The 23,265-nt window shown below is 42.0% G+C and overlaps 1 protein-coding gene across 1 annotated transcript in view; it reads left to right on the forward strand.

The window, feature by feature from the left end:
• The window catches only part of LOC126212620 (zinc finger CCCH domain-containing protein 10-like), a 140,533-nt gene that overhangs the window by 30,009 nt on the left and 87,259 nt on the right, over window positions 1–23,265 (forward strand). Inside the window, exon 3 of the mRNA XM_049940049.1 lies at window positions 8,411–8,672. Within this exon, the coding sequence (XP_049796006.1) occupies window positions 8,411–8,672 (262 nt within the window). The remainder of the gene's footprint in view (window positions 1–8,410; window positions 8,673–23,265) is intronic.

Consider the following 23,265-nt stretch of genomic DNA (forward strand, 5'->3'; position numbering starts at 1 on the left):
TGATCCCTCAGTTCACTTTTTGCCAAATAGTGTCAAGTTTCAGTCCTCACTTTTCATAGCCATTTTTCTTTCCCTTTTTTCTTCCTTTTGCAGCCCCCCCCCCCCCTTCTTCTCTGTTTAGTTGTTTCTGATGTTGCCTATGAATTTTTCATTGACATAGAGATTGACGAGAATAAGAATAAAATTCGGAAACAAGAAGTTGCTATGATGTGGCACGGTCACCATTCACCGCGGAAAAGTATGTGTCGTAAGAGGGAAGACTACTGATTGAAGCATTATCAGCAATATTGCAGAAAGTTCCTGCATTACATAGAACTTTTACTTTCCTTTAATTGTAGTAGGCTAATAAAGACCCGTATAAGTAGTAAAACAGAGGAAGTTCTGATATGGAACAACAACAATCTGAAAGTGATACATTCCTACTGACTACATAAAGGTGGTGTTGAGATGTAGGCACTTTGAAAATTACTGCCAGATATTATGTAGCTTTTGATCTAAGTCCTTCATCAGATGTAAAATCCCCCCCATATAGATTCCATATATGTAGTTACTATATTTCAAAAATATTGTATAAGATATTTCTAAAACCTGTATATTCTTCAGAACCTTTTCTTAGTTTCCTTCTAATCCATTTAAGTTAACAGTTTGTCACAGAATATTCAAATCAGAACAACTTCCACAATATACAATTTTTATTATTGAAAATTGCATGAACAAAAATTTTGTGCAATAAGCAAAGATTATCTTCATCCTTTTCCTTGCTATTTGGCAGGAGGCATTCTGTGTGGCAACTAGTGATGACCGGTATGTGGATGAAATGCCAGCACTTTGCTGTATTCCAATTGCACCGTCATCTGAAAGCCTTGGAAACAAACAACTAATAGTAGTGTGGTATAGGTAGTTACTAATATACAAACATGAGGGAAGGGAATTTCTCACTTAAGTCTCAAGCAAAATAGCTAAATCCTTGAGAATGTTCTGAAGCAATGTGAACTGTTCTGCCCCCTCTTAGTGGATGTGCAGCTGTTGTCTGCTTAAGCTGTGCATAGGACAGCAACAGTCTCAAGATTAATGGTGGTGTTACATACAAAATATTTGCACGTGACTTAAAATGGCCCTGTTTCCAGTTGCTCTGAGTTAGTATGGATACAAAAATTTATATACAGTAAGAAAGACAAAACGAAACTAACTTTGCTTGGTATTAAATACCAACATATTTTATTATTTGGTTTAAGTTGTATTTAATCTTCCATAGAATTGGCGTGTGACCTGTCTTTACTAGAAACTTTTCATTGAGAAGCAATTGGAAAAATAATGCAAAGGTGAACAGAATAGTTACTGTTGTATGGTCAATAAGGCTAAATGAAATGAAAAATGTAAGAACAAAATTGATTCATCTCTCAGTGAAAACATCAAAGTTATTTAGAGCATTGATTTCCCTTATAGTTCTAAATTTACATGTCATGCATACAGAGCTGCAGTGCAAACATGTTCAGCAATTCCAACAGCAAAATGTGGAGGTAAGTCAGTACTTCTCTGTGGTTGTATCAGAAGTGTTAATTGGAATTGGAAAGCTGTGTTTCATTTAAGGAATAGTGGGCAACATAATTTTGTAGTAAGATGTCGGATTGTATACCGCTTACCGACATTGTGAAATACCTCGAAGAAAACTATATTGACACATAACCGAACAGGTATGCAGAAAATATTGTTATTGTGAAACACACGTGGCCCCTTATTCACACAAAGTAACGAGTGCTGTCGACGGGGTATCTGGAGTTGATTCTGTATTTGCAGATGGCTTTTGACCCCTGTTCCTCACAAGCTGCTTGTAATTAAATGGTGTGCTTATAGAGTATCACGTCTGTTGTGTGACTGGATCCCGAGGAAGTGTTAGAGGCTTTCTGTACGTGATTTGAGTTAGAAAGACAATGTGAGCTCCCATTTGAGATTGTTTGCAGATGATACTGTCATTTACCGTGTAGTAAAGTCATCAGAAGATTGAAACAAATTACACAATAATGTAGACGAGCTATGTGCATGGTGCAAAGGTGACAACTGACATGGTGGGGGGGGGGGGGTGTATTAAAAAAGAAATTAAAATTGAGATGTTCTTGACATTTGTACTAAAAGTAACTCTGCTAAAGTCCAAACAGTGGAAATTCTGTGTTGGAATATCAACAATATTATGAAAAGCATAGATTGCTACTCACCTGATACATTTTTGTTACATGATAAATCACACAGCTTTAAAGATTGTCAGTTGAGTTAAATATCTAGTGATTGCTATTAGAAACAAACAGTTTCACTTGGGACCATTACATAGAAACTGTTGGGGGGAGGGTGAGCCGAAGGATGGATGCTATTGACAAAATACTTAGGTGTGGCAAGTCTACTAGGGAGACTACCTACACTATCCCTTTCTGCTCTCTTCTGAAGTATTGCTGGGCAGTGTGGGATCCGTACTCGTGGAAGACACTTAAAAAGTTGAGAAGGCAACTAGTTGAGTGTTATCACAAAAAAAGGGAAAGTGTGTCACCAATATGACTCGGGGTGGCAGTCATTCGGTGAGATATTTTCGGGAAATTACAATCGCTGACTTTCTCCTTCAGACGCCAAAATATTTCGTGGAGTTCATTTTTTCCATGTGCTGTTCGAGAATGGAATAGTGGAGAAATAGTCTTAAAGTGGTTGTATGAAATCTCTGCCAGGCACCTGAAATGTGAAATGCTGAGTGTTTACCTACATGTAGACTTACTGGGTGCAAACAAATGCACATATGAGGAAAATGGTTTCGGATCGGAAACAGTGATATATGAAGTACCTTCTGCCACACACAATATGATGGCTTCCAGGTTATATTTCCTGTTGAAAATTGTTTTAAGAGGAATCCGTGCTAAGCGTATTGTCATAAACACTAGAATATGGATCTGTACAATCCAAAAGAACTGCAGACTGTCATGTCTACATATCCATATGTGGAAAATTTGTGGAATATTTTAGAATCCTGCACTAAAAGCATTCATACTGGAAATAAAATCAATATGAGGAGGCCGCTTCCAGATGCCTGGGACAAAATATTGGTAGTAGAGATTACTCTACTTGTGCAGAAGAACAATACATGTGTTTGTTAACTATGGTGCTTGATGTAACACAGTGTGTGTAGTTTTTAATTTTTCTGTACCTGGTGTTTTCTTAAAGTAAGTCACAATTTTCAGCCTTCTTTGTATTTTAATACTGCCCTAGTATTTTGTCTTCCCAGCCTCCACTGCTAAATTGCCATAATATCAGAACTGTAATTACTTCAATTTTTAAAGTGTCCAGATAGTCAGTCAGTCAATATTACCATCAGAATTGAAGAGAAAGAAATCAAAGAAAAATCCATACATGTCAAAATACTTGTTCTGCAACTAAAATGTACAACTTCTCAGTTTTTTCCCCACAGTGTTTCATTTCCAGAGCATCAACAATTTGTGGTGCATATTCTTGCTAAATAGTGATTAGTCTCTTTAAAGAAGCTCCAATATAATGTATACATGGATAAGTATTTAATTGCCACCCCGTCTGTCTCTTTCCACCTAAATTTCAGTGTAAACTATGTATTCTTGTGACAATCTGTTAAAGATTGAGCTGTCATTACATATACACTGGACTAGTCTTTACTTTTACGTTACAGTTTGAAATTTTGAAAATAATGGTGACACAATAAGAAGTAATAAATCTACGACAACTGCAAGATGTTTCTTAAAAGACATCACGGTCGCCGTTGACTGTATAAAATATTTATTGTTACTATTGCAATTTCGGCCTTGTGGCCATTTTCAAGTAACACTGCAAAGTTGCATTCTGTCAGAATATAAAACTATCTGACACGTGTACATGTCGAGTCCGTCTCGAGCTGTCACATTTGTGTACCCAGAAGAGAAACTGGTCTGACTTTGGACTGAAAGGATTCCATCCTCGTCCCCATTGTATAATTTCGGAGGTGCTGTTTTGCAAGATATCGGGACACGAGAGAGTCTGGAGAAACGGGTTGCAGATACAGCCTCCGAGTATGAAAAGTGTGATACGTACGGTAACGAGTTCTCGTGCACCGGCAAGTAACTGGGATTGAGGGGTGATGGACTGACCACAGAGTCCGGCCCGAGGTCCGTACGGATTGAGCAACTGCCCTCTGACGGACTGATAACCTATTCACACAAAATGATAGTCATTTCATTATTTTTATGTAGACTTGCACTCTAATTTAGGTGACGAAATATCGTGTTTTTGGATAACTTAACAATAAAGTCAGTTAACTGTTTTCTCAATAGCATTTTTACTGTGCCAGTGTAAATTTCGAAGCACAGTTTCACCACAAGGATTTTAGCTGTGCATTGCAGTGTCAAAGTGGCAGAAATATGTATCTACAAGATTTTGCAGAGAAACGTTTTTTGTGTGTGGACACCACAGAGAACGTCATTCGATAAGAGTTAAGAAGCTGAGCTTTGAAATGTACATTGGTGAAGTAAAAGTGCCACTGAAAAAACTGTAAACAGACTTTTTTTAACGAAGTTCTCCATTCATTTCGCTGTCTCGGTTCTGTCGAGAATGGCCACTGTGGCTACCGTGAAATCACCTGCATTTATCAAATAGCCGTATTCCCAGTTTTCTTACAGAACTTCGATAAGGAACAGTGAGATTTCTCGTATTGTGATTTTAGCTGACTGAACTTCGCTCTCATTTTTATGGTGTCTCATTTCTACTCTCAAACTTGTACACCAATGCTTTTGATTTAGATTCTTATGATTTTTCAAAAAAAAAAAATTTAAAGCTATTTGTAATGTAGGAGTGATGGTAACAACTCTTCAAAAACGGACTGTGTGTGCCGGTCAAATACACCGTGCAGGACTGCAGTTCATCGGGTAGATTGGAGTGAGTGTGTGTGTCGGCTGAAGTGGATGAAGGGTAAAAATCGTAACTGGTAATGAGTTGTGGGCACAGCACTACTCGTCCTCTGTGCAGTGGAAACGTGCTGATTCCACAGTACAGTGACTCAGTCTGCTAGGAAAGTGTTTGTGACAGTATTTTGGGGTATATGTAGTGTTTTATTGGTGGACTTTGCTGAACGCATGACCACTGTGGTTGATGCAGCCTCACTTAAAACTTTGGTAAAATTGTGTGGTGTCCTTTATGACAGACACCACAACACTAATGCCGACAGTGTCAGACTTCTTCGTGACAGTGCTTGCCCGCATATCGTTGCTCCTGTTCGTGAGAAAATTGCCAAATTTGGGTAGGGTGGGCTCCGGCATCTGTCATCAAGTCCAGACCTCGCACCGTCGGACATTCGTCTTTTGGTCTCGTGAAGAAATTGCTGAGTAGCCGACACTTTGTAACAGGTGTGGAAGTGAAATCGACAGTCTGCAGATGTCTATACTCCGACCAAACAGTCCTCTACAAACACGGCATATTGAAACTGGTATTATGCTGGGAAAAATGTGTTGTAAATGTTGGTGACTGTAGAAAAGTAGGTAAAAGACGTAAGCTCATTTGTGATTTTTTGTTTTGTGTTGTTACCTTTTTTGTGATAAAATTATTGTGCATTACTTTCCAATCTTGCCTGTAGCTGGTTCACTTCCACACTTTCTCTCTACTATTCCACAGGTAAAACAAAATTGTAACACTTTCCGCGCGAGCTCCGAATTGTCTTCTTTTATTACAATGATCATTTCTCCGTGTATAAGTGTGTCTCGACAAAATATTTCTCCGTTCGGAGGGGAACATTGGTGATTGAAATTTCCTGAAAAGACCTCGCTGCAATGAAAATGTCTTTGTTTTGTTTTAATGATTGCCATGCCGACCTGCGTATCATATCAGAGACACTCACTCACCTATTTTGCAGTGATATAAAATGAACTGTTGTTATTTCATCATTTTCTGTGTCCGCTGTCAATCTTATCTGGTACGGATCCTGTACTGCACAGCAATATTCTTGCAGAGGACGGACAATTATAGCGTTGACAGTCTCTTTAATAGATCTGTTGCATTTTCTAAGTGTCCTTTGTTTTACCTTCCCTACAACATTATCTTTGTGATCATTGCAGTTTAAGTTTGTAATTGTAATTCCCAGGTATTTAGTCGAATTGGCAACTTTTAGATTTGTCTGATTTATTGTGTAATTGAACTGAGATGGATTCCTCTTAACACTTGTCTGGATGACTTCACACTTTTCATTATTTAGAGTTAGTTGCCACTTTTCACGCCATACAGATATTTTGGCTAAATCATTTTGCATCTAGTTTTGATCGTATCGTGTCTTTACTGAATAGTAAATGACAGCATTGTCTGCAAACTATCTTAAGAGGCCTGCTCAGGTTGTCTCCTACGATGTTTATATAGATTAGGAGCAACAGAGGGCCTGTAATACTTCCTTGGAGAACAGCAGATATCAGTTCAGTTTTACTCCATGATTGTCTGTCAATTACTACACACTGTGATCTTTCTGCCAGGAAATCACTAATTTAGTCACACAACTGAGACAGTATCTGGTAGGCACACAATTTGATTAGAAATTAGAAGTGGCTTGTGAGGAACGATATCGGAAGCCTTTTGGAATTCTAGAAATACTGAATCAGTTATGAGATCCCCTGGCAATAGTGCTCATTACTTAATCAAATAGAACTGATATATGACACAACTGCTTTCATAGGTTGCTCTTCCCGTGATGGGATAAGATAAGCCTTTCAGGGAACTTGAACATAATGAGGTATCTTGAACAGAATGAGCATCTCAATGCCAACCGGCATTGACTCCGAAAACACCGATCGTGTGAAACCCAACTTGCTTTTTTCTCGTATGACATACTGAAAGCTTTGTATTGAGGCAACCAGGTAGGTGCAATGTTTCTCGATTTCTGAAAGACATTTAACTCAGTACTGCACCTACGTTTATTACCAAAAGTACAATCATATGGGGTATTGAGTGAAATCTGTGACTGGATTGAAGACTGTTTGGTAGGGAGGACACAGCATGTTATCTCGGATGGGGTGTCATTGTCAAATGTAGAAATAACTTCGAGTGTGCTCCAGGGAAGTGTGTTGGGACACTTGCTGCTCATGTTGTATATTAATGACCTCGCAGACAGTATTAATAGTAAAAATCAGCCTTTTGCAGACGATGCATTTATTTATATCTGAGAGAACCTGCATAAATATTCAATCAGATCTCGATAAGATTTCAGCGTGGTGCAGAGATTGTAAACTTCAGAAATGTAACATTGTGCATTTCACCAAACGAAAAAAAATGTAGCTCCCTATGTCTGTAATATCAGTGAGTCACTGTTGGAATCAGCCAACTCTTACAAATACCTGGGAGTAACATTTTGTAGGGATATGAAATGGAACAGTCACTTAAGCTCAGTTGTGGGTAGAATACTAGGGAACTACAATAAGTCTACAAAGGATGTTGCTTACAAACTATTTGTGGAACCCATACTAGAATGTTGCTAAAGTGTGCGGGACCAGTACCAAATAGGACTAACGAGGGATTTTAAGCATGTACGGAGAAAGGCAGCACAAATGGTCACAGTTTTGTTTAATCCGTGATGGAAGAGTGTTACAGAGATGCTGAGGAAACTGAGCTGGTAGGCTCTCGAAGATAGACATAAACTACCCAGATAAAGCCTATTAACGAATGAGTCAAGAACCGGCTTTAAATGATGACTCTATGGATATCGACAACCCCCTGCTTATCGCTCACACAGGGATCCTGAGGACAAGATTAGAATAATTATAGTGTGCACAGAGGCACTGAAACAATCCCTCTCCCTAAATGTGAATGGAAACCCTAATATGAATGGAATGGTAAGAAACCCTAATAACTGATACAATTGGACACACCCTCAGCCACGGACTTCACAGTGATTTCCAGAATGTAGATATGGATGTAGATTTGGAACTGGAGTAGGATGTGTTGTGATAGGGAATCTGACAGGTGATGCATCTGGGTCTTGCACACGGCTATAATAAATGTGGCAAGGGATTTTACCAGTAGCTGAGGTGTAGGGATGGGGCAGTCGGCCATCCTTCTCGAGTCCTCCTCGTGCTCCTGCCTATTTCCCTCCCTTCACCTACTCCATTCAACGCAATCCCCTCACCCCATTCTAAGTGGCAAACTTCAGTCTCGGCATTGCGTATATTTGTGTCCCTCGTTTGTGTGAAGCTATTAGATTTTTCATTCCTTCTTGTGCGACTGCCGACGACTTACACTTCTGCTAGCCTATTCGGTGAGTTGTTACCTCCACTCCTAAAGTAATTGCTTTCTCCCATAACTTTCCGTAAGACATTCGAAGCTAATCGAATACTTGCAGATTTGACATAGCATTCAGTGTCATCGTAACTGTTTTTGTATACGCTGCCTCAATTTTCAGCCGACAACGGCTCCCGTCAGTTCGTCTTCTGCCGAGACTACCAGAATTCGACCTGCCGGCGAGCGGGTTGTCGTTTTGTGCACTGTTCGCGAGAGGACGAGGCGACGTACCGAATGACGGGCATGCTTCCACCGCACGTGTTGGAGGCAGCTATCATGCAGGGCAAGACGGGCGGCTTACCTACGCTGTCGCGGCCCGGGGAGGCCCCCGTGTGCCGTGATTATCTTAAAGGAGAGTGTCGCCGCGGACCGCAGGCCTGCCGGTGAGTACACGTGGTGTTTCCTTGACTTGAGTTCGGGAGAACTTTGTACTTAGACCAATAGAAATGAGTAAAGTTAACGTATGTGATGTTATACCAAAAACAAAACCCTGAGAGAGTGACTGACCTTAACTGACGTGTATTTGAATTCACTTGCTCTATTGAAGCCTTTAAGCTCCCTCTAATTTTTACCCTTTCCACACTTACTCCACTACAAAATTGACATTTTCTTGGTGCCTCAAGATGTGTCCTATTGATCAATCCCTTTTTTATTTATTTATTTTAAGGTTGGCCAAAAATGTCTTTTTCCACCTGTTTGATTCTGTACTTCCTCATTTGATATTTGATCTATCAGTGTAATTGTAGCAGCCACATTTTACTTCCATACAAGGCTACACTCCAGACACATTAAAAAATAGACATCCTAACACACTATATTTAGTGTTAAAACATTTCTCTTTTTCCAGAAATCCCATCCTTGCTACAAACAGTCAGCATTTTATTTCCCAAATACCAAAACTCGTCTACTACTTGTAGCATTTCACTTTCGAATCTAATTGTGTCAGCATTACCTGAACTGATTGGGTTGCATTCCATTACCTTTGTTGTACTTCTGTTGATGAGTAGTTTGTTTCTTGACACTGAACTTTAATTCTCTTACCAGATTTCTCTGTGGACTCCTTATTACATGGTTCGTGCACTGGGGATAGTCTACAACCTTGTCATGATCCCTTCTCAACTACTGCTTATTCTGCTGTGTGTAGGGCCCTGAAAGTGAAGCACCGACCAAACAGATTCTCTCTCTCTCTCTCTCCCCCCTCCCCCCGCCTCTCTCTCTCCCCCCTCCCTCTCTCCCCCTGCCTCTCCCTCTCTCCCCCCTCCCTCTCACCCCCTCCCTCTCACCCCCTCCCTCTCTCCCCCTCCCTCTCCCCCCCTCCCTCTCCCCCCCTCCCTCTCTCCCCCTCCCTCTCTCCCCCTCCCTCTCTCCCCCTCCCTCTCCCCCTCCCTCTCCCCCTCCCTCTCCCCCTCCCTCTCCCCCCTCCCTCTCCCCCCTCCCTCTCCCCCCTCCCTCTCCCCCCTCCCTCTCCCCCTCCCTCTCTCCCCCCTCCCTCTCTCCCCCCTCCCTCTCTCCCCCTCCCTCTCCCCCTCCCTCTCCCCCTCCCCCTCCCCCTCCCTCTCCCCCTCCCCCTCCCCCTCCCTCTCCCCCTCCCCCTCCCCCTCGCCCCTCCCTCTCCCCCTCCCTCTCTCCCCCTCCCTCTCTCCCCCTCCCTCTCTCCCCCTCCCTCTCCCCCTCCCTCTCCCCCCCTCCCTCTCTCCCCCTCCCTAACCCCCTCCCTCTCTCCCCCTCCCTCTCTCCCCCTCCCCCTCTCCCCCTCCCTCTCTCCCCCTCCCCCTCTCCCCCTCCCTCTCTCCCCCTCCCCCTCTCCCCCTCCCCCTCTCCCCCTCCCTCTCTCCCCGCTCTCTCCCTCTCCCCCTCCCTCTCTCCCCCTCCCTCTCTCCCTCTCCCCCTCCCTCTCTCCCCCTCCCTCTCTCCCTCTCCCCCTCCCTCTCTCCCCCTCCCTCTCTCCCCCTCCCTCTCTCCCTCTCCCCCTCCCTCTCTCCCCCTCCCTCTCTCCCTCTCCCCCTCCCTCTCTCCCTCCCTCTTTCCCCCTCCCTCTCTCCCCCTCCCTCTCTCCCCCTCCCTCTCTCCCCGTCCCTCTCTCCTTCTCCCCCCTCCCTCTCTCCCCCCTCCCTCTCTCCCTCCCCCCTCCCTCTCTCCCCCCTCCCTCTCTCCCTCCCCCCTCCCTCTCTCCCTCTCCCTCTATCCCCCCTCCCTCTCTCCCTCTATCCCCCCTCCCTCTCTCCCCTCTCCCCTCTCCCTCTCTCCCCTCTCCCTCTCTCCCCCTCTCTCTCTCACCCCTCCCTCTCTCCCCCCTCCCTCTCTCCCTCCCCCCTCCCTCTCTCCCCCTCCCTCTCTCCCCCTCCCTCTCTCCCCCTCCCTCTATCCCCCCTCCCTCTCTCCCCCTCTCCCACCTCCCTCTCTCCCCCCCCCCTCTCTCTCTCTCTCTCCCCCCCTCCCTTCCCTCTTCCCTCCTTCCCTCTACTTCAGTCCCCCCCCCCACTTTTTCCTCCTTCAACCACTTTACCCTGCTTCAGTAAATAAAATGTTTATATTGATGGTCAGTCCTTTTTCTGGCACAAAATAAGCCTAAAATACGAAATTCAATTTTTGTTGTTTGCCAAAATATTAGACCCTGTAGGTATATGCTACATCAGGACTCAAATATGTTCTCCCCCCCCCCCCCCCCCCTTGTAATTACATGTTCTTAGGGATTCATTTGGTGGATTTTATTTATGAACTGAAATACATGCATACAAGTAAGTGCAACAAAATGTTTTTTATTATTACATTTGACACTTAAATCTGAAAATTTTTCCATGTGATTCGACCTCAGAAAGTAAGTAGAATTATTTCACATTTGAAAGCATCTATAGGAACAGTTACATCAGGATACGTGAAAGTTTTTTATGTTTACATCACGTTACTCACAACAAAAATGCAGCCCACACATACGCAGGTAATGTCTTACTGAGGAAGGGAATTGTTCCCCAAAACATGTCACGAATACCACAAATTAAATAAAAAACTGTGACTCGCAATAAAAAATGTGAAAAAATAATGTTCTATTAGGAAATGACAATTATTTACTCCGTATCGTACATTTTGAATCTCGTGGTTTCAGAAATCTTAATTTTTGAGGGAAGCTGATTTAACAACCCAGTGCATTATAAACCAATTGAAGATGATATAGTAAGTGCCTGAATAGTAACATTTCATTCTTGTGAACAAACAACACACATTCTAGATAGATATCCACCATTCAGATAATTCCATTTAAAAGTTCATGAATGACTGCCGACAACACGAATAGAACAACACTGTTCTACAAAAAAAAACCTTTTTTTCTATTTCTGATAAAAAATATTGTGATCCTAGTTGTATTTTGAGTGCTGAATTGAAAACTGTTTTTGGTTTTTTCTGTCAGGGATAGTTTATGAATAATCGCAATTTTATTTCTCTTTTCAGTTTCTGATATAGTGCAGCAAACGTGAGGTGAAATTCGACAAACAAATGCACATCTTTATGATGTTATAAGTTCATCACATTAATGGAGGGTGGGATCTAACATATAACACAGTAACCTTTCTGCATACACGTTGAAGCATTTATTTGACATGAGAAATTACAGAAAATTGACAAACAATGAGCCACTGCCTTGTAATGCACATCACTTTTTTCTCTTGTATTGTGAATCTTTCTTCTCTCGAATGATATTCCAGCAATAATCTGCTAACATAGAAGGTACCCCCTTCCCTTCATAGCGCCTTTCTATGGTAGAAATGTCTTTATGGAACCTTTCCCCATGTTCATCCGATACGTCACTACAACTCTCTGTGAAGTAGTCCAGATGAGAGTCCACCATATGTACCTTCAAAGACATATTGCACTCCAAATCCTGATATTCTTTGATCATATCCTTCACCATTGCTTTGTAGTTGGTAGCTCTTCTTCTTCTTCTGAGGAAGTTTTCCGACACCATCTTGAAACAGTCCCATGCGGTTTTTTCTTTATCAGTTAAACATGCTTCAAAATTTGCATCTTTCTGCAGCTCCCTGATTTGTAGGCCCACAAATACACCCTCCTTTATTTTTGCAGCTGAAAGACAGGGGAATTTGGTAGCTAGATATGCAAACCCACATCCTGTTGGATCCATGGCCTTCACGAATTGTTTCATCAGGCCAAGTTTGATGTGAAGCGGTGGAAGTAGTATATATTCGGGGGCTACCAGACTTTCACATTGTACATTGTTTTCGCTAACTTTCCATCTTCGCCTAGGTCAATTCTTTTTCACGTAGTGAGAATTTCGGTCTCGACTATCCCACTCGCAAAGAAAACAGGCATACTTTGTGTAACCTTGTTGCATTCCCAGTACCATAGCAATTACCTTGAAATCTGCACATATTTTCCATTTGTGTTCATTGTATTTTAATGAATTTAGCATCCTTTGTACGAATTCGTAATTCTCTTTTGTCAAACTAGCGTAAGCTACTGGAACAGAGGGTATTTTATTTCCGTTATGGAGCAAAACACCCTTCAGACTTGTTTTCGATGCATCTATGAAAAGTCTCCACTCCTGTGAAATATAAGTGAAGTTCAGCACTTTCATCAGGCCAGAAACGTCATTGCAAAATGTCAGTGCTTCGTCAGTTGAAAAATAAGAAATAAAGGCATGTTCTCTGTGCCTGAACACTGATTTTAGTACTTTGGTGCAGTAGATTATACTCTTGTAATCTTGAACCAAGCAGCTGCGCCTTTTGTTTACTTAGTCCTAGATCACGTACTAAATCGTTTAAATCTGCCTGTGTTAACAAGTGTGGTGATGACTCACTTGTGTAGTGATATAAAGAATCATCATCTGTGATTTCTTCAGTACTACTTATTTCACTGTCACTCGGAATTTGACCTCAAGCTCTTGAAGGTACTGGAAGGTTGTCGGAATGCTGCACTGGCATTATCGCTGAAGGCAGATCTGGGTAAACAATGTGCCTCTTCGACTTTTTGTTTGTAAAACCCTGAATTTTTGTTAGACAGTAATAACAATCAGTAACATGGTCCTTAGGCTCCCTCCACACCATGGGAACAGCAAACAACGCCACATTCTATCCACCACTGAAGTAGTTTGCAGTAACATATAGCACAACAGAAATGTGGTGCCCATTCTTTATCTTGGTCTCCTACCTCTACTCCAAAGTAATGTTTGTATGCTTTCTTTATGACTGAAGAAATTTTCTTCCTATTTCTGGCAAAAGTGAACTTCCCACAGATGTAGCAGAAGTTGTCCGGCTTATATCGACATCCACGACGACGTGCCATTTCTGCACATTTAAAAATACCACTTTGGTAATACACCTGTATTAAATTAATAGTAGGGAACTAGAGGAACGCTGATGTGTAGAAACAAGCAGTCGTTTTACCTTCAGCACCAGGCTCAATCAGTTTACACACAGGAACTAAAAAATTCAACCGTGCTCGGAAATATGACACACAGTTACTTGTCAGCCAAAAAAAAATCCACTTGTTAAGACTGACACAAGTTGCGGCTAACACCACTGTTGTAAACTTGATGCACCTGCCCCTAGGAGGCTTGAAGCTTTACTGCCGAGGCAGCGACCGGCTGTCGCCGTTAGAGTTAATGAGATGTTTCAGGTGGTCTTAATGACATAGGTGTGGCGGGGGATAACCTAATGATGTCTGATTCGTCCCACCTGCTGTTGCACAAGAAATTATCACGTTCTATCGCTACTGGATGCGGCAACATACCCGTATCTCTCTATAACGTCTCTGTGTTTGCCATGAATTGTGAATATATATATCTAAAAACAAAGATGATGTGACTTACCGAACGAAAGCGCTGGCAGGTCGATAGATACACAAACAAACACAAACACACACACAAAATTCAAGCTTTCGCAACAAACTGTTGCCTCATCAGGAAAGAGGGGAAGGAGAGGGAAAGACGAAAGGATGTGGGTTTTAAGGGAGAGGGTAAGGAGTCATTCCAATCCCGGGAGCAGAAAGATTTTTTATATAAAGTATCCCTGACAACGATATTTTGTTTACATATTTGAATTTCCCACGGTAAAATGGTCTAGAAGCACATACTTTAATATCAGAAATAGAACCCATGTCGAACAGTGTAATTAATGTGCGGCTCAAATCACTACTTAAGGGCTGTAATATTCTTCTTGTGTACTATCTGAACACTATCTAATCGAAAGTACAATGACAACAGTTAGTAGACTTCAATATGGAGTGTGTCCATCTTTCACCTTTATGATGCTCAAGCTGTGCTCCAGGCGCTTTCAGTGAGGTGTTTGTGTGCGTGGAGGAATGGCAGCCCATTCTTCCTCAAGATCTGAAACTGGATAATGTAGTGGTGTCGGATGCCAGGGTCTCGAGTGAAGTCGACATTCTGACGTGTCCAAAATTATTGCACCGGGTTCAGGTCGCGACTCTCGACAGGTCGGTCTATTTTGAGAACAGTATTGTCCGCAAACCGTTGCCTTACAGATGCTGCTGTATGACAGTACAATCAGTTGTTGTCTCTGAACTTTCCCTTTACTGACACAGTACACAATGCTGTAAAATGTATTCATATCCTTCCACTTTTAGTATTTTCTAAAGCGCGATAAGGGGATCGTAACCGAACAGTGAAAAACCTCCCGAAACGTGATACCGTCTCCTCTGTACTTTCCTGTTTTCACTACACACGGTGGCAGGTAACGTTCCCCCGGTATCGGCCGAGCCCGAACACTTTCGTCAGACAGCCACAGGCTGTAGCACTATTTGGCATTCCAAATTACTTTCTTCCATTCGTCCACTGTCGAGTGGCGTCGCTCTTTATACCACCTCGATCGTCGCTTAGCGTCGACTACAAAAATACGTGGCTTACCGGGAGTTTCTCGACCGACAAACGCCGTTCTTTATAACTCGGCACGAGCAATTGTGCTAGCCGGGGTGCCGGTTGCAGTTCGGAACTCACGAGAAATACCTTCCACTGGTTTCGTGCGATATTTTACAGTCGCTCTCTGCAGTGCTCGACAGTTCCCGTCCGTCGGTACACGAGATCTGCCCGGTCTCTTTTTAGCTGTGGCTGTTCTTTCACATTTCCACTTTTAGGTGGTTGCTACGTCCCTGTCAGATTTCTTACTCTGGTGACTCCAATATTTAGTCCATGTTCAAAGTCACTGAGCTGTTGTGACTGACCCATTCTAGTGTTACCGCTTCTCTACCAACAGCAAGACACTCCTCACTTTCTTATATACTGTTGAGTCCGCCTCTTGTGGCGTCTAGCAGTCAATTCTGCTTTGCACAGTGTCGTCTAGATACTTCTGATCAGCTAGTGTATTAATGGTCCTGAACGGTGTTTTCCTCGTTGTTAGTGTACCCGGATGAGAATAAGAAAGTGATTGACAGCTAGTTGTTTTCAAGAGAGCAACCGTAGCAGCAGAAAGTCTGAGAAGAAAGTCAGTCGTGCCTTCTTTCCTGTTCGCTGTTGTGATATTTCTCTTCGCCATTGGGTGCCGATTGCCACACTCAGTTGTAGATGAAGTTTGCCGCTCGTAAGGCAACAGTTGTTAGTCATTTTTGTTGTTTGTATTGTTTTTCTGTGTGGCATTATTTTATGTGACAGACTATCCTAAAATAGTTGCGGAAGTACTCTGAAAAGTAGTAGGACTATTAAAACTCTGCTAAGCGAACTCAGTGTTGCACGTGGAAGCACCCGTGCTCGACTGTCAATCACTTCATTATTTTGATCGACGTGTAGCGTACGCCCTAATCTTCAATCTGACAAATATTTATCAAACAGAGTTATCGTATGTCTTTGTTCGAGAATGAAGTGGTCCACACTTGCAAAGTGATTTTCCAGAGTTTTGAATGGAATGTTCATAAATTCTCTTTCCAAATTGATCTTTGTCTTCTTTTATTCTTTAAGCACTGTGTAAGCTTTCGACTGCTGTTAACTGTTTCTCTCTAATAGCAGCAGTATGTTCTTGCCGGTGAATGTACTGTCTCTGATTTGTGGTGTTGTACAGATTGCTTTGCTCTATGATGGCACACCTTACAGAGATCTTTCACCTTCCCAACAATTGAGACAGTGCCAGAGCTTATCTCGGAAGCACACTGGTACGTCACATTTTCCCGATGTACAATACCGGTAACCGTTATATGAATAATCACTCATTTGAAATTGGTTTCACCCATTCTTCATTTTAGCATCAGGTTTTGGATAATAAAGTTAATTGCTTCTGTCATAAATTACGTTTTTCAAAAGCCTGTGATTGTGTCAATGATGGCTTAAATAATGAAACACAGCAATGTGGAGGTCATCCAGAAAGAAAAAAAATACATTGATTTAAAAAAAAAATGCTGTTATGTACTTAAAGGTTTGTTTACCTCTTTAAATACTCACTCTTACATTTAAACATTAGTTACGTCTGGTCGCCAGCTTCAGAATTCCCACATTATATTCTTCTGCTGCCAGTCATTAAGCCAAATGTTCACTGCATTCTTCAACTTAGTCTTACAGTAACAGTTTGCATTGATCATAGTGTCGTTTGGCGCAACACATATCAGAAGAACCCTTTTCCCGAAAGACAGTTGCCACAGCCTTTCATGGTGAAAGTGTTTCTTTGAATTTTTTAGTTTTTTTTTGGATTAATAGGGGTGACAGCAATCAAGTGAACGGCATCTGCTGTCTGGAATAATGTGGGATACCCAGGTCTCATCCCCAGACGCAGTCTGTTCGAGTAAGCGTCACAGTGCGTGCGATGTCGGATCGAGTGTGCAAAACCGATCCCATTTGCCGAGCTGTGTGTCGGTTACTCGGTTGCCGCGTAATCCGTCGTGCACGTAGTTTGTCGTAGCCGAGATGACACGACACAAATTCACCGAGCAAAAAAGAGAAATTTATGGCAAAACAGTGTGCAATTTGTCGAGAGTTACGGCCTGCCCTGCGAGATTCTGTTGTTAACTGTAATTTTCAGGTCTTTTGTCATAAGACGTCTAGTCCGAGTTTTGTTGTGCACATTTGTTCGTCCACTGTGTTCATCCACTGTTGAAAATTGTATCCTAATTTCTCACTTTTTTTTCATTCATTACATTATCCCCGTACACTGCTTTCAGTTGACTGAAAATTTCTGCCGATTTCATCTTCCGAACATTTGGCAATCGAATAAGACTCCTTACCCCACAGTTGGTAGGATTTCCAATCGATCAGTTCATTTTGACCAGACACGGATTGCAGAAGGGCTACGTCTTGCCACCTCCAATCACAGCGTTACGAGCAAAGCTATTACGGAAGGCGATTGACCCTAAAAGGAGAAAGTGGAGTGAGCTGCATGCCGTAAATGTACAAGAGGACTCTTGTTTGAATGCAGTGACCACCTGACTTAATGAACTGATGGCAGAATAGTGTAACTTTGGAATTTTGAAGCTTGTGGCCAGATATGACAAATGTTTAAACCTATCACTGCTACAGATGTGCTCTTTGCACTGTGTGCCGAGGCGGCTTTTGTTACAGCTGTATTGCTGGTGCGTGCGCTGAGTAGCAGTGTTCCAGCCGACAGGAAATCCTTAGAACACGTTACGTAAACTTTGCGTACGGTTGATTTTAGCTCGTAAATTGCACTAAATTGAGTGTGGATAAGATACCAAAATTTTATTTAAAATTGAGAGCAGAACAATATCTCGTATCAGTCTGGAGTTATTGCATTTTATATCTGACGGATGGTCGGGTGCGAGGTGCGCAGTTCTGCCCGTGCGGACTTGCCAGCTGGTTTGAAATACTTACATATGTTTTAAAGAAAGCTATTGGGTGAAAAAGATTGATTTTTGCGCATCTTACAGTTTGATACCTTCGCTTGATAAAAGACTGAATTTCTTTTCATTATATACCGTACTTGTTGTACTGCATCAGATTAAGGAAAACATTGCATGAAATTTTAAAGCTTTTGCAGAGGTATAAACATGTTGCATAAAATTTGTGTACGGTTGATTTTAGTTCATACATTGCAGGGTCAGAAATGCAGATAAGGTACTGGAGTTTTATTTAAAATTACCAAGCAACGTTAGCACACTAACTCACATTCAGGAGGATGACGGCTAAGACCTATGCCCAGCCATTCTGATTTAGGTTTTCTGTGATTTACCTAAATTGCTGCAGGCAAATGTCGGGATGGTTCATTTGAAAGGGCACAGTTGATTTCCTTCTCCGACCTTTCCTAATCTGAGCCTGTGTTCTGACTCCAATGACCTCATTGGCGAAGGGACGTTAAACACTATTCTCCTCTTCCTCTTTATTTAAAATTGAGAGCAGAACGATATCTCGTGTCACTGTCGAGCTGTGTCTGATGGACAGTCAGGTGGAACACGCCCTGTTCGCGTGCTTGCGCATCGTGAATCGTGACAGTCATCGTGTCTGATAAATGCCTCGAGACATCGAAACGAGGTTTTTTTGCAAATGATAGCATGCAATGAGGCCCATGTGTTGTGTGATAAATGTATGATAAATACTTGAAACTTTTTTATTCACTAGGATACGGAAGTAATTCAGGTGTCCATAGCATTTGACTCGAGTGGAATGTGTGTACATGTCCACAGCTCCTGAGGAACAGCATCGCAGGACACATACACACCCACTGCAACGAAGGGTTGAATGTAGGAGGTAATTAGGTAGACAAGTGAAGGAAAGCTTCGTGTATGTAACAACGTAGTTTTTCCCAGTAAATATTGTTTTTCATTTTATATAACTAAACAGTCTTTATTTTCTGGCTGATCCTCATAGTTACATTTTTCATGCATAGTGTGCCACATTTAAAGGAATTTATTCCCATTGTCAGGTGCTGTGGGAGTTTGTGTTGAAAGTGGCGTCTGTGTGGGTGTGTTGTCACACCTCTGTTGTCCAGCAATCATATTTTTATTGTTTTACTGCAGTCGAAGAATTTATAGATACTAATGTATATTTTTTTGGTTACCTACTTACAGGTATTGTTAAACAGTGGAATATCCAGGATGAAATAACAACAATATTATGAAATAGGATACGTTACTAATCATCACATACAGGGGGCGACTCATATCTACATCCACATCTATATCTATATCTGTATCTACATCTGCAACTACATCTGTACTCCGCAAACCACCGTGATGCACATGGCAGAGGGTATGTCCCATTGTACCAACTATTAAGGTTTCTTCTTGTTCTATTCACGTATGGAGTGTGGGAGGAACGATTATTTAAATGCCAGTTTGCGTGCAATAATTATTCTAACCTTATCCTCACAATCCCTATCTGAGTGATACATAGGGAGTTGTTGTACATCCGGAGAGTAATCGTTTAGAGTCACTTCTTGAAACTTTGTTAATAGACTTTCTCTGAATAGTTTACGTCTGTCTTCAGGAATCTGCCTATTCAGTTCCTTCATTATCTCTGACACTCTCCCACAGATTAAACGAACCTGTGACAATTCATGCTGCCCTTCTCTGTATGTTCAATATTCCTTGTTAGTCCTATTTGGTACACGTCCTACACACTAGAGCAGTATTCTAGAACTGGCCACGCAAATGATTTGTAAGCAATCTCTTTCACAGACTTCAGTGCACTTCCCCTGTATTCTACCAATAAACCATAGTCTACCACCAACTTGACCCGTGACTGAGCCTGTATGATCATTCCATTTCATGTCCCTACAAAGTGCTACACCCAGGTATTTGCACGAGTTGGCCGATTCCAACAGTGACTCATTGATACTGTACACATAGGATAGTACTTCTTTTTTGCACAATTTTTACGTATGATCGTATTTTTGACAATAAGTGTAGGTGTGGTACTGAGTCAAATGCTTTTTGGAAATTGAGAAACACTGCATCTACCTGGTTGCTTTGATTCAAAACTTTCAGTATGTCATGTGGGAAAAGTGCGAATTGGGTTTCACATGATTGGTGCTTTCAAAATCCATGATGGTTGGCATTGAGGAGGTCATTCTGTTTGCAATAGCTCGTTATGTTTGAGCTCAGAATATATTATAAGAGTCTACAACAAAATGATGTCAAGGTTATTGGATGGATGTTTTGTGGATTACTTCTACTACTATTCTTGAAGACGAGTGTGATCTGTGCCCTTCTCCGGGAACTGTGCGCAGTTCTTTGTCCAAGAGATCTGCGATGTATTATAGTTAGAAGAGGGACTAACTCGGCCACAAATTCAGTGTGGAATGTGACAGTTGTTCCATCGAGGCCTGGAGCTTTGTTCAGTTTTAACGATTTCAGCTGTTTCTGAACACCACTGACACTAATGCTTATTTCATCCAACTTTTCACTAGTCTGAGGATTAAACTGCAGCATTTCTCATGGGTTTTGGTTTGTAAAGGAATATTTGAAAAAAGGAGTGAAGCATTTCAGCTTTTGCTTTGCTGCCCAATTTCAGTTCCTGTCTCGTTCGATTGGGACTGGGCACTAACTTTGGTGCCATTAACAACCTTTTCATACAACCAGAACTTCTTTGGATTTTGTGAAGTGTCGTTTGACAATATTCTGCTACCGTAGTCATTGAAGGCATCGTGCACTACTCTCTTCAATTTTTAACGACTTGTCACTAAATTTAACATTTTTCCTGTTCCGACGTAAACTGGTTGTGAATCTGAGGGTAGCACTTCACAAGTATTGATAACCAATGGTTATTAAAAGCTTGAATTGGATTTTGACTATTTTTGTCAATTCTGAGAAATGCATATAATCTTAAAATAATATTTAATATCTCGTGTAAACAACTAAGGCTTTGTATGTGATGCTAAACAAACCAGATTCCTGTAACAGTTTTAGTCACGTATGTGAATTTTTTCAACAGTTTTACGCAACCAGCTGTACAGAAAATGACAGGTCTTTTTTTATATTTTTAATGTAGTTCATCAATTACTCTAGATATCTTCATCATATGCAAGTATAAACAGGAGAAACACCAGATAGGGCACTTTTGTTTTGCCCATTCAAGCTAAACAGGTCCCCAACTTGTGTGACAGATCACGTTGTCAGGAAAAAATCCATTCACAGTACAGTTAAAATATAAATGTTCTCAGTGTTTTATTTTACTGCCAAAAACACTTCGCATTACATCACAGGTACTGTGCTGTGATTGGCCAACAGAAGCAAACTGAACACGTGTAATGTCAGTTTGCGTGTTTGTGAAGCTAAAGTGCCATATTTGGTGATTTTCGGATTTTGCTTGTGTACTACCAAAATATGCAGTTTGATTGCTGCACCAAATTAAAGATCACTCCAAAGAGCGTCATTTTTGGAGCATTTGCTGTGCAAAAATGTCATGAAATCTGACATTGCTGGATAAAACATTGCCCTTATTCCAAGTAATAGGTGAAATTTCTTCATTATTGTGTGAAAGTGAACTCTTGGTGATTAAAAAGTAATCAGTTGAGAAATATAACGAGATGAATATTTCGGTCGAAAGTGCAGGAAACACTGAAATGCCACAGGCTGCAGCTTTAAATAAAGCTGACAACTCTTATGGTGACCAATCTGTGCACTGGTCTACTCTCTTATTTGAGTTGTGCGGATCTCAACAGTTTAAGATAGTCGAAAAGCAACTTTTTGATGGCGGCAGGACATGCAGACGTTGTCAAATGTCCAGTATTTTACCAAAGGCGGTTCGTCTTCCCTGTTCAAATGTGGATTCTGGGCCCATTTCTCACACTGTAGCAAAGAGTTGATCTCCGAGAAACATCGCCATAACCCCAAGCTGAATGTCAGTGTGAGGAATAGTGTTCTGAGGAAGCTCACAGCCACCGTCTTGGGAGCTAGTCCTCGTGTCCCGAGAACTAGTGGTATCCTTTTGTGTTTGTCAGCTGCAGAGTACACTTCACCTGCACGGAGTGCATCTGCTCGTATGCTCGGCAATTCTAACTGAAGATCAGGCGGTCGGAGGAATGGTCTCACACCACAGGTTTTAAATTCTGTTTGGAGAAAACAGTTTCTGTCGATTTTTAATTGTTCCCGCTGTCTGTTTAATTTACCTGTTTTAAAACTGGGGGACACTGCTCTCACTTTTAAGGAAAAGTTGAGGTATATGGGTCTTACTTTTGATGAGAAGTTAACACGGTTCTCACGCCTTAAAAAAGTGAAACTGAGATGCCTCAAAGCCTTAAACATCCTTAAATGTGTCAGCCGTAGGTGTCGGGGAGCCGACACGGCACATCTGCTCCAACTTTAAAAGGCCTCTGTGCTACCCCGTCTTGAATACAGATGCCAGGTTTATGGGTCAAGAAGGCTTTCTTATCTTAAAATGCCGAATGCCGTTCTTCACGAGGGTATTAGGCTGTCGACAGGGACCTACGGCACGAGCTCCATTGTTAGCTTGTGTGCAGAGGCCGGAGAGCCCCCACTGTCCAATCGACGTCTCCTTCTCGTCGTACGCCGAGCGTACAGGTTATCGACCGTTCCTGCATCACCGGCATTCGGTACGTCGTTCAGTTGCCACTGGAATGGCCGTTTGAACGTTGGCCACAAGCAACACGGCCATTTGGGGCCGTGCAAGGGAGAGCCTTAAGTTATTACAGATGGGAGGCATTGAGGATCAAAGAAAGGGGTGGATTAGGGTATCCCCCTGGCTCCTACTTAGACCTAGCTTGCTTTTAGAACTGACTGCTTACAAGCTATGTTTCTAAAATTAAATCTAATGAGATTTTATGTAGCCTCGTTCTGAGACGGGAGACGGACGTGCAAAACTGAAGCGTCCTTCCAGCTGATGGGGATGTGTACTGCCACTGAGGAATGGCACGATATCTGGGCTACTTTCTTGTACGCCTACTACCGAAACGACCTCACACGACACGGGGCTCGATCCGGGCGAGTATCGAGGCTTTTGGGGTCGCTACGTGTTGAAAATGCTGACTGAATGGGGAAATGAACGAATTGGAAGAGAACTCTGAAATTGTGACAATTCTTTCTTTGAAAAAACTTTCAAAACAATGAAAATTGGCA

This window comes from Schistocerca nitens, chromosome 11 (genome assembly GCF_023898315.1).
Source record: "Schistocerca nitens isolate TAMUIC-IGC-003100 chromosome 11, iqSchNite1.1, whole genome shotgun sequence".
NCBI lineage: Eukaryota > Metazoa > Arthropoda > Insecta > Orthoptera > Acrididae > Schistocerca > Schistocerca nitens.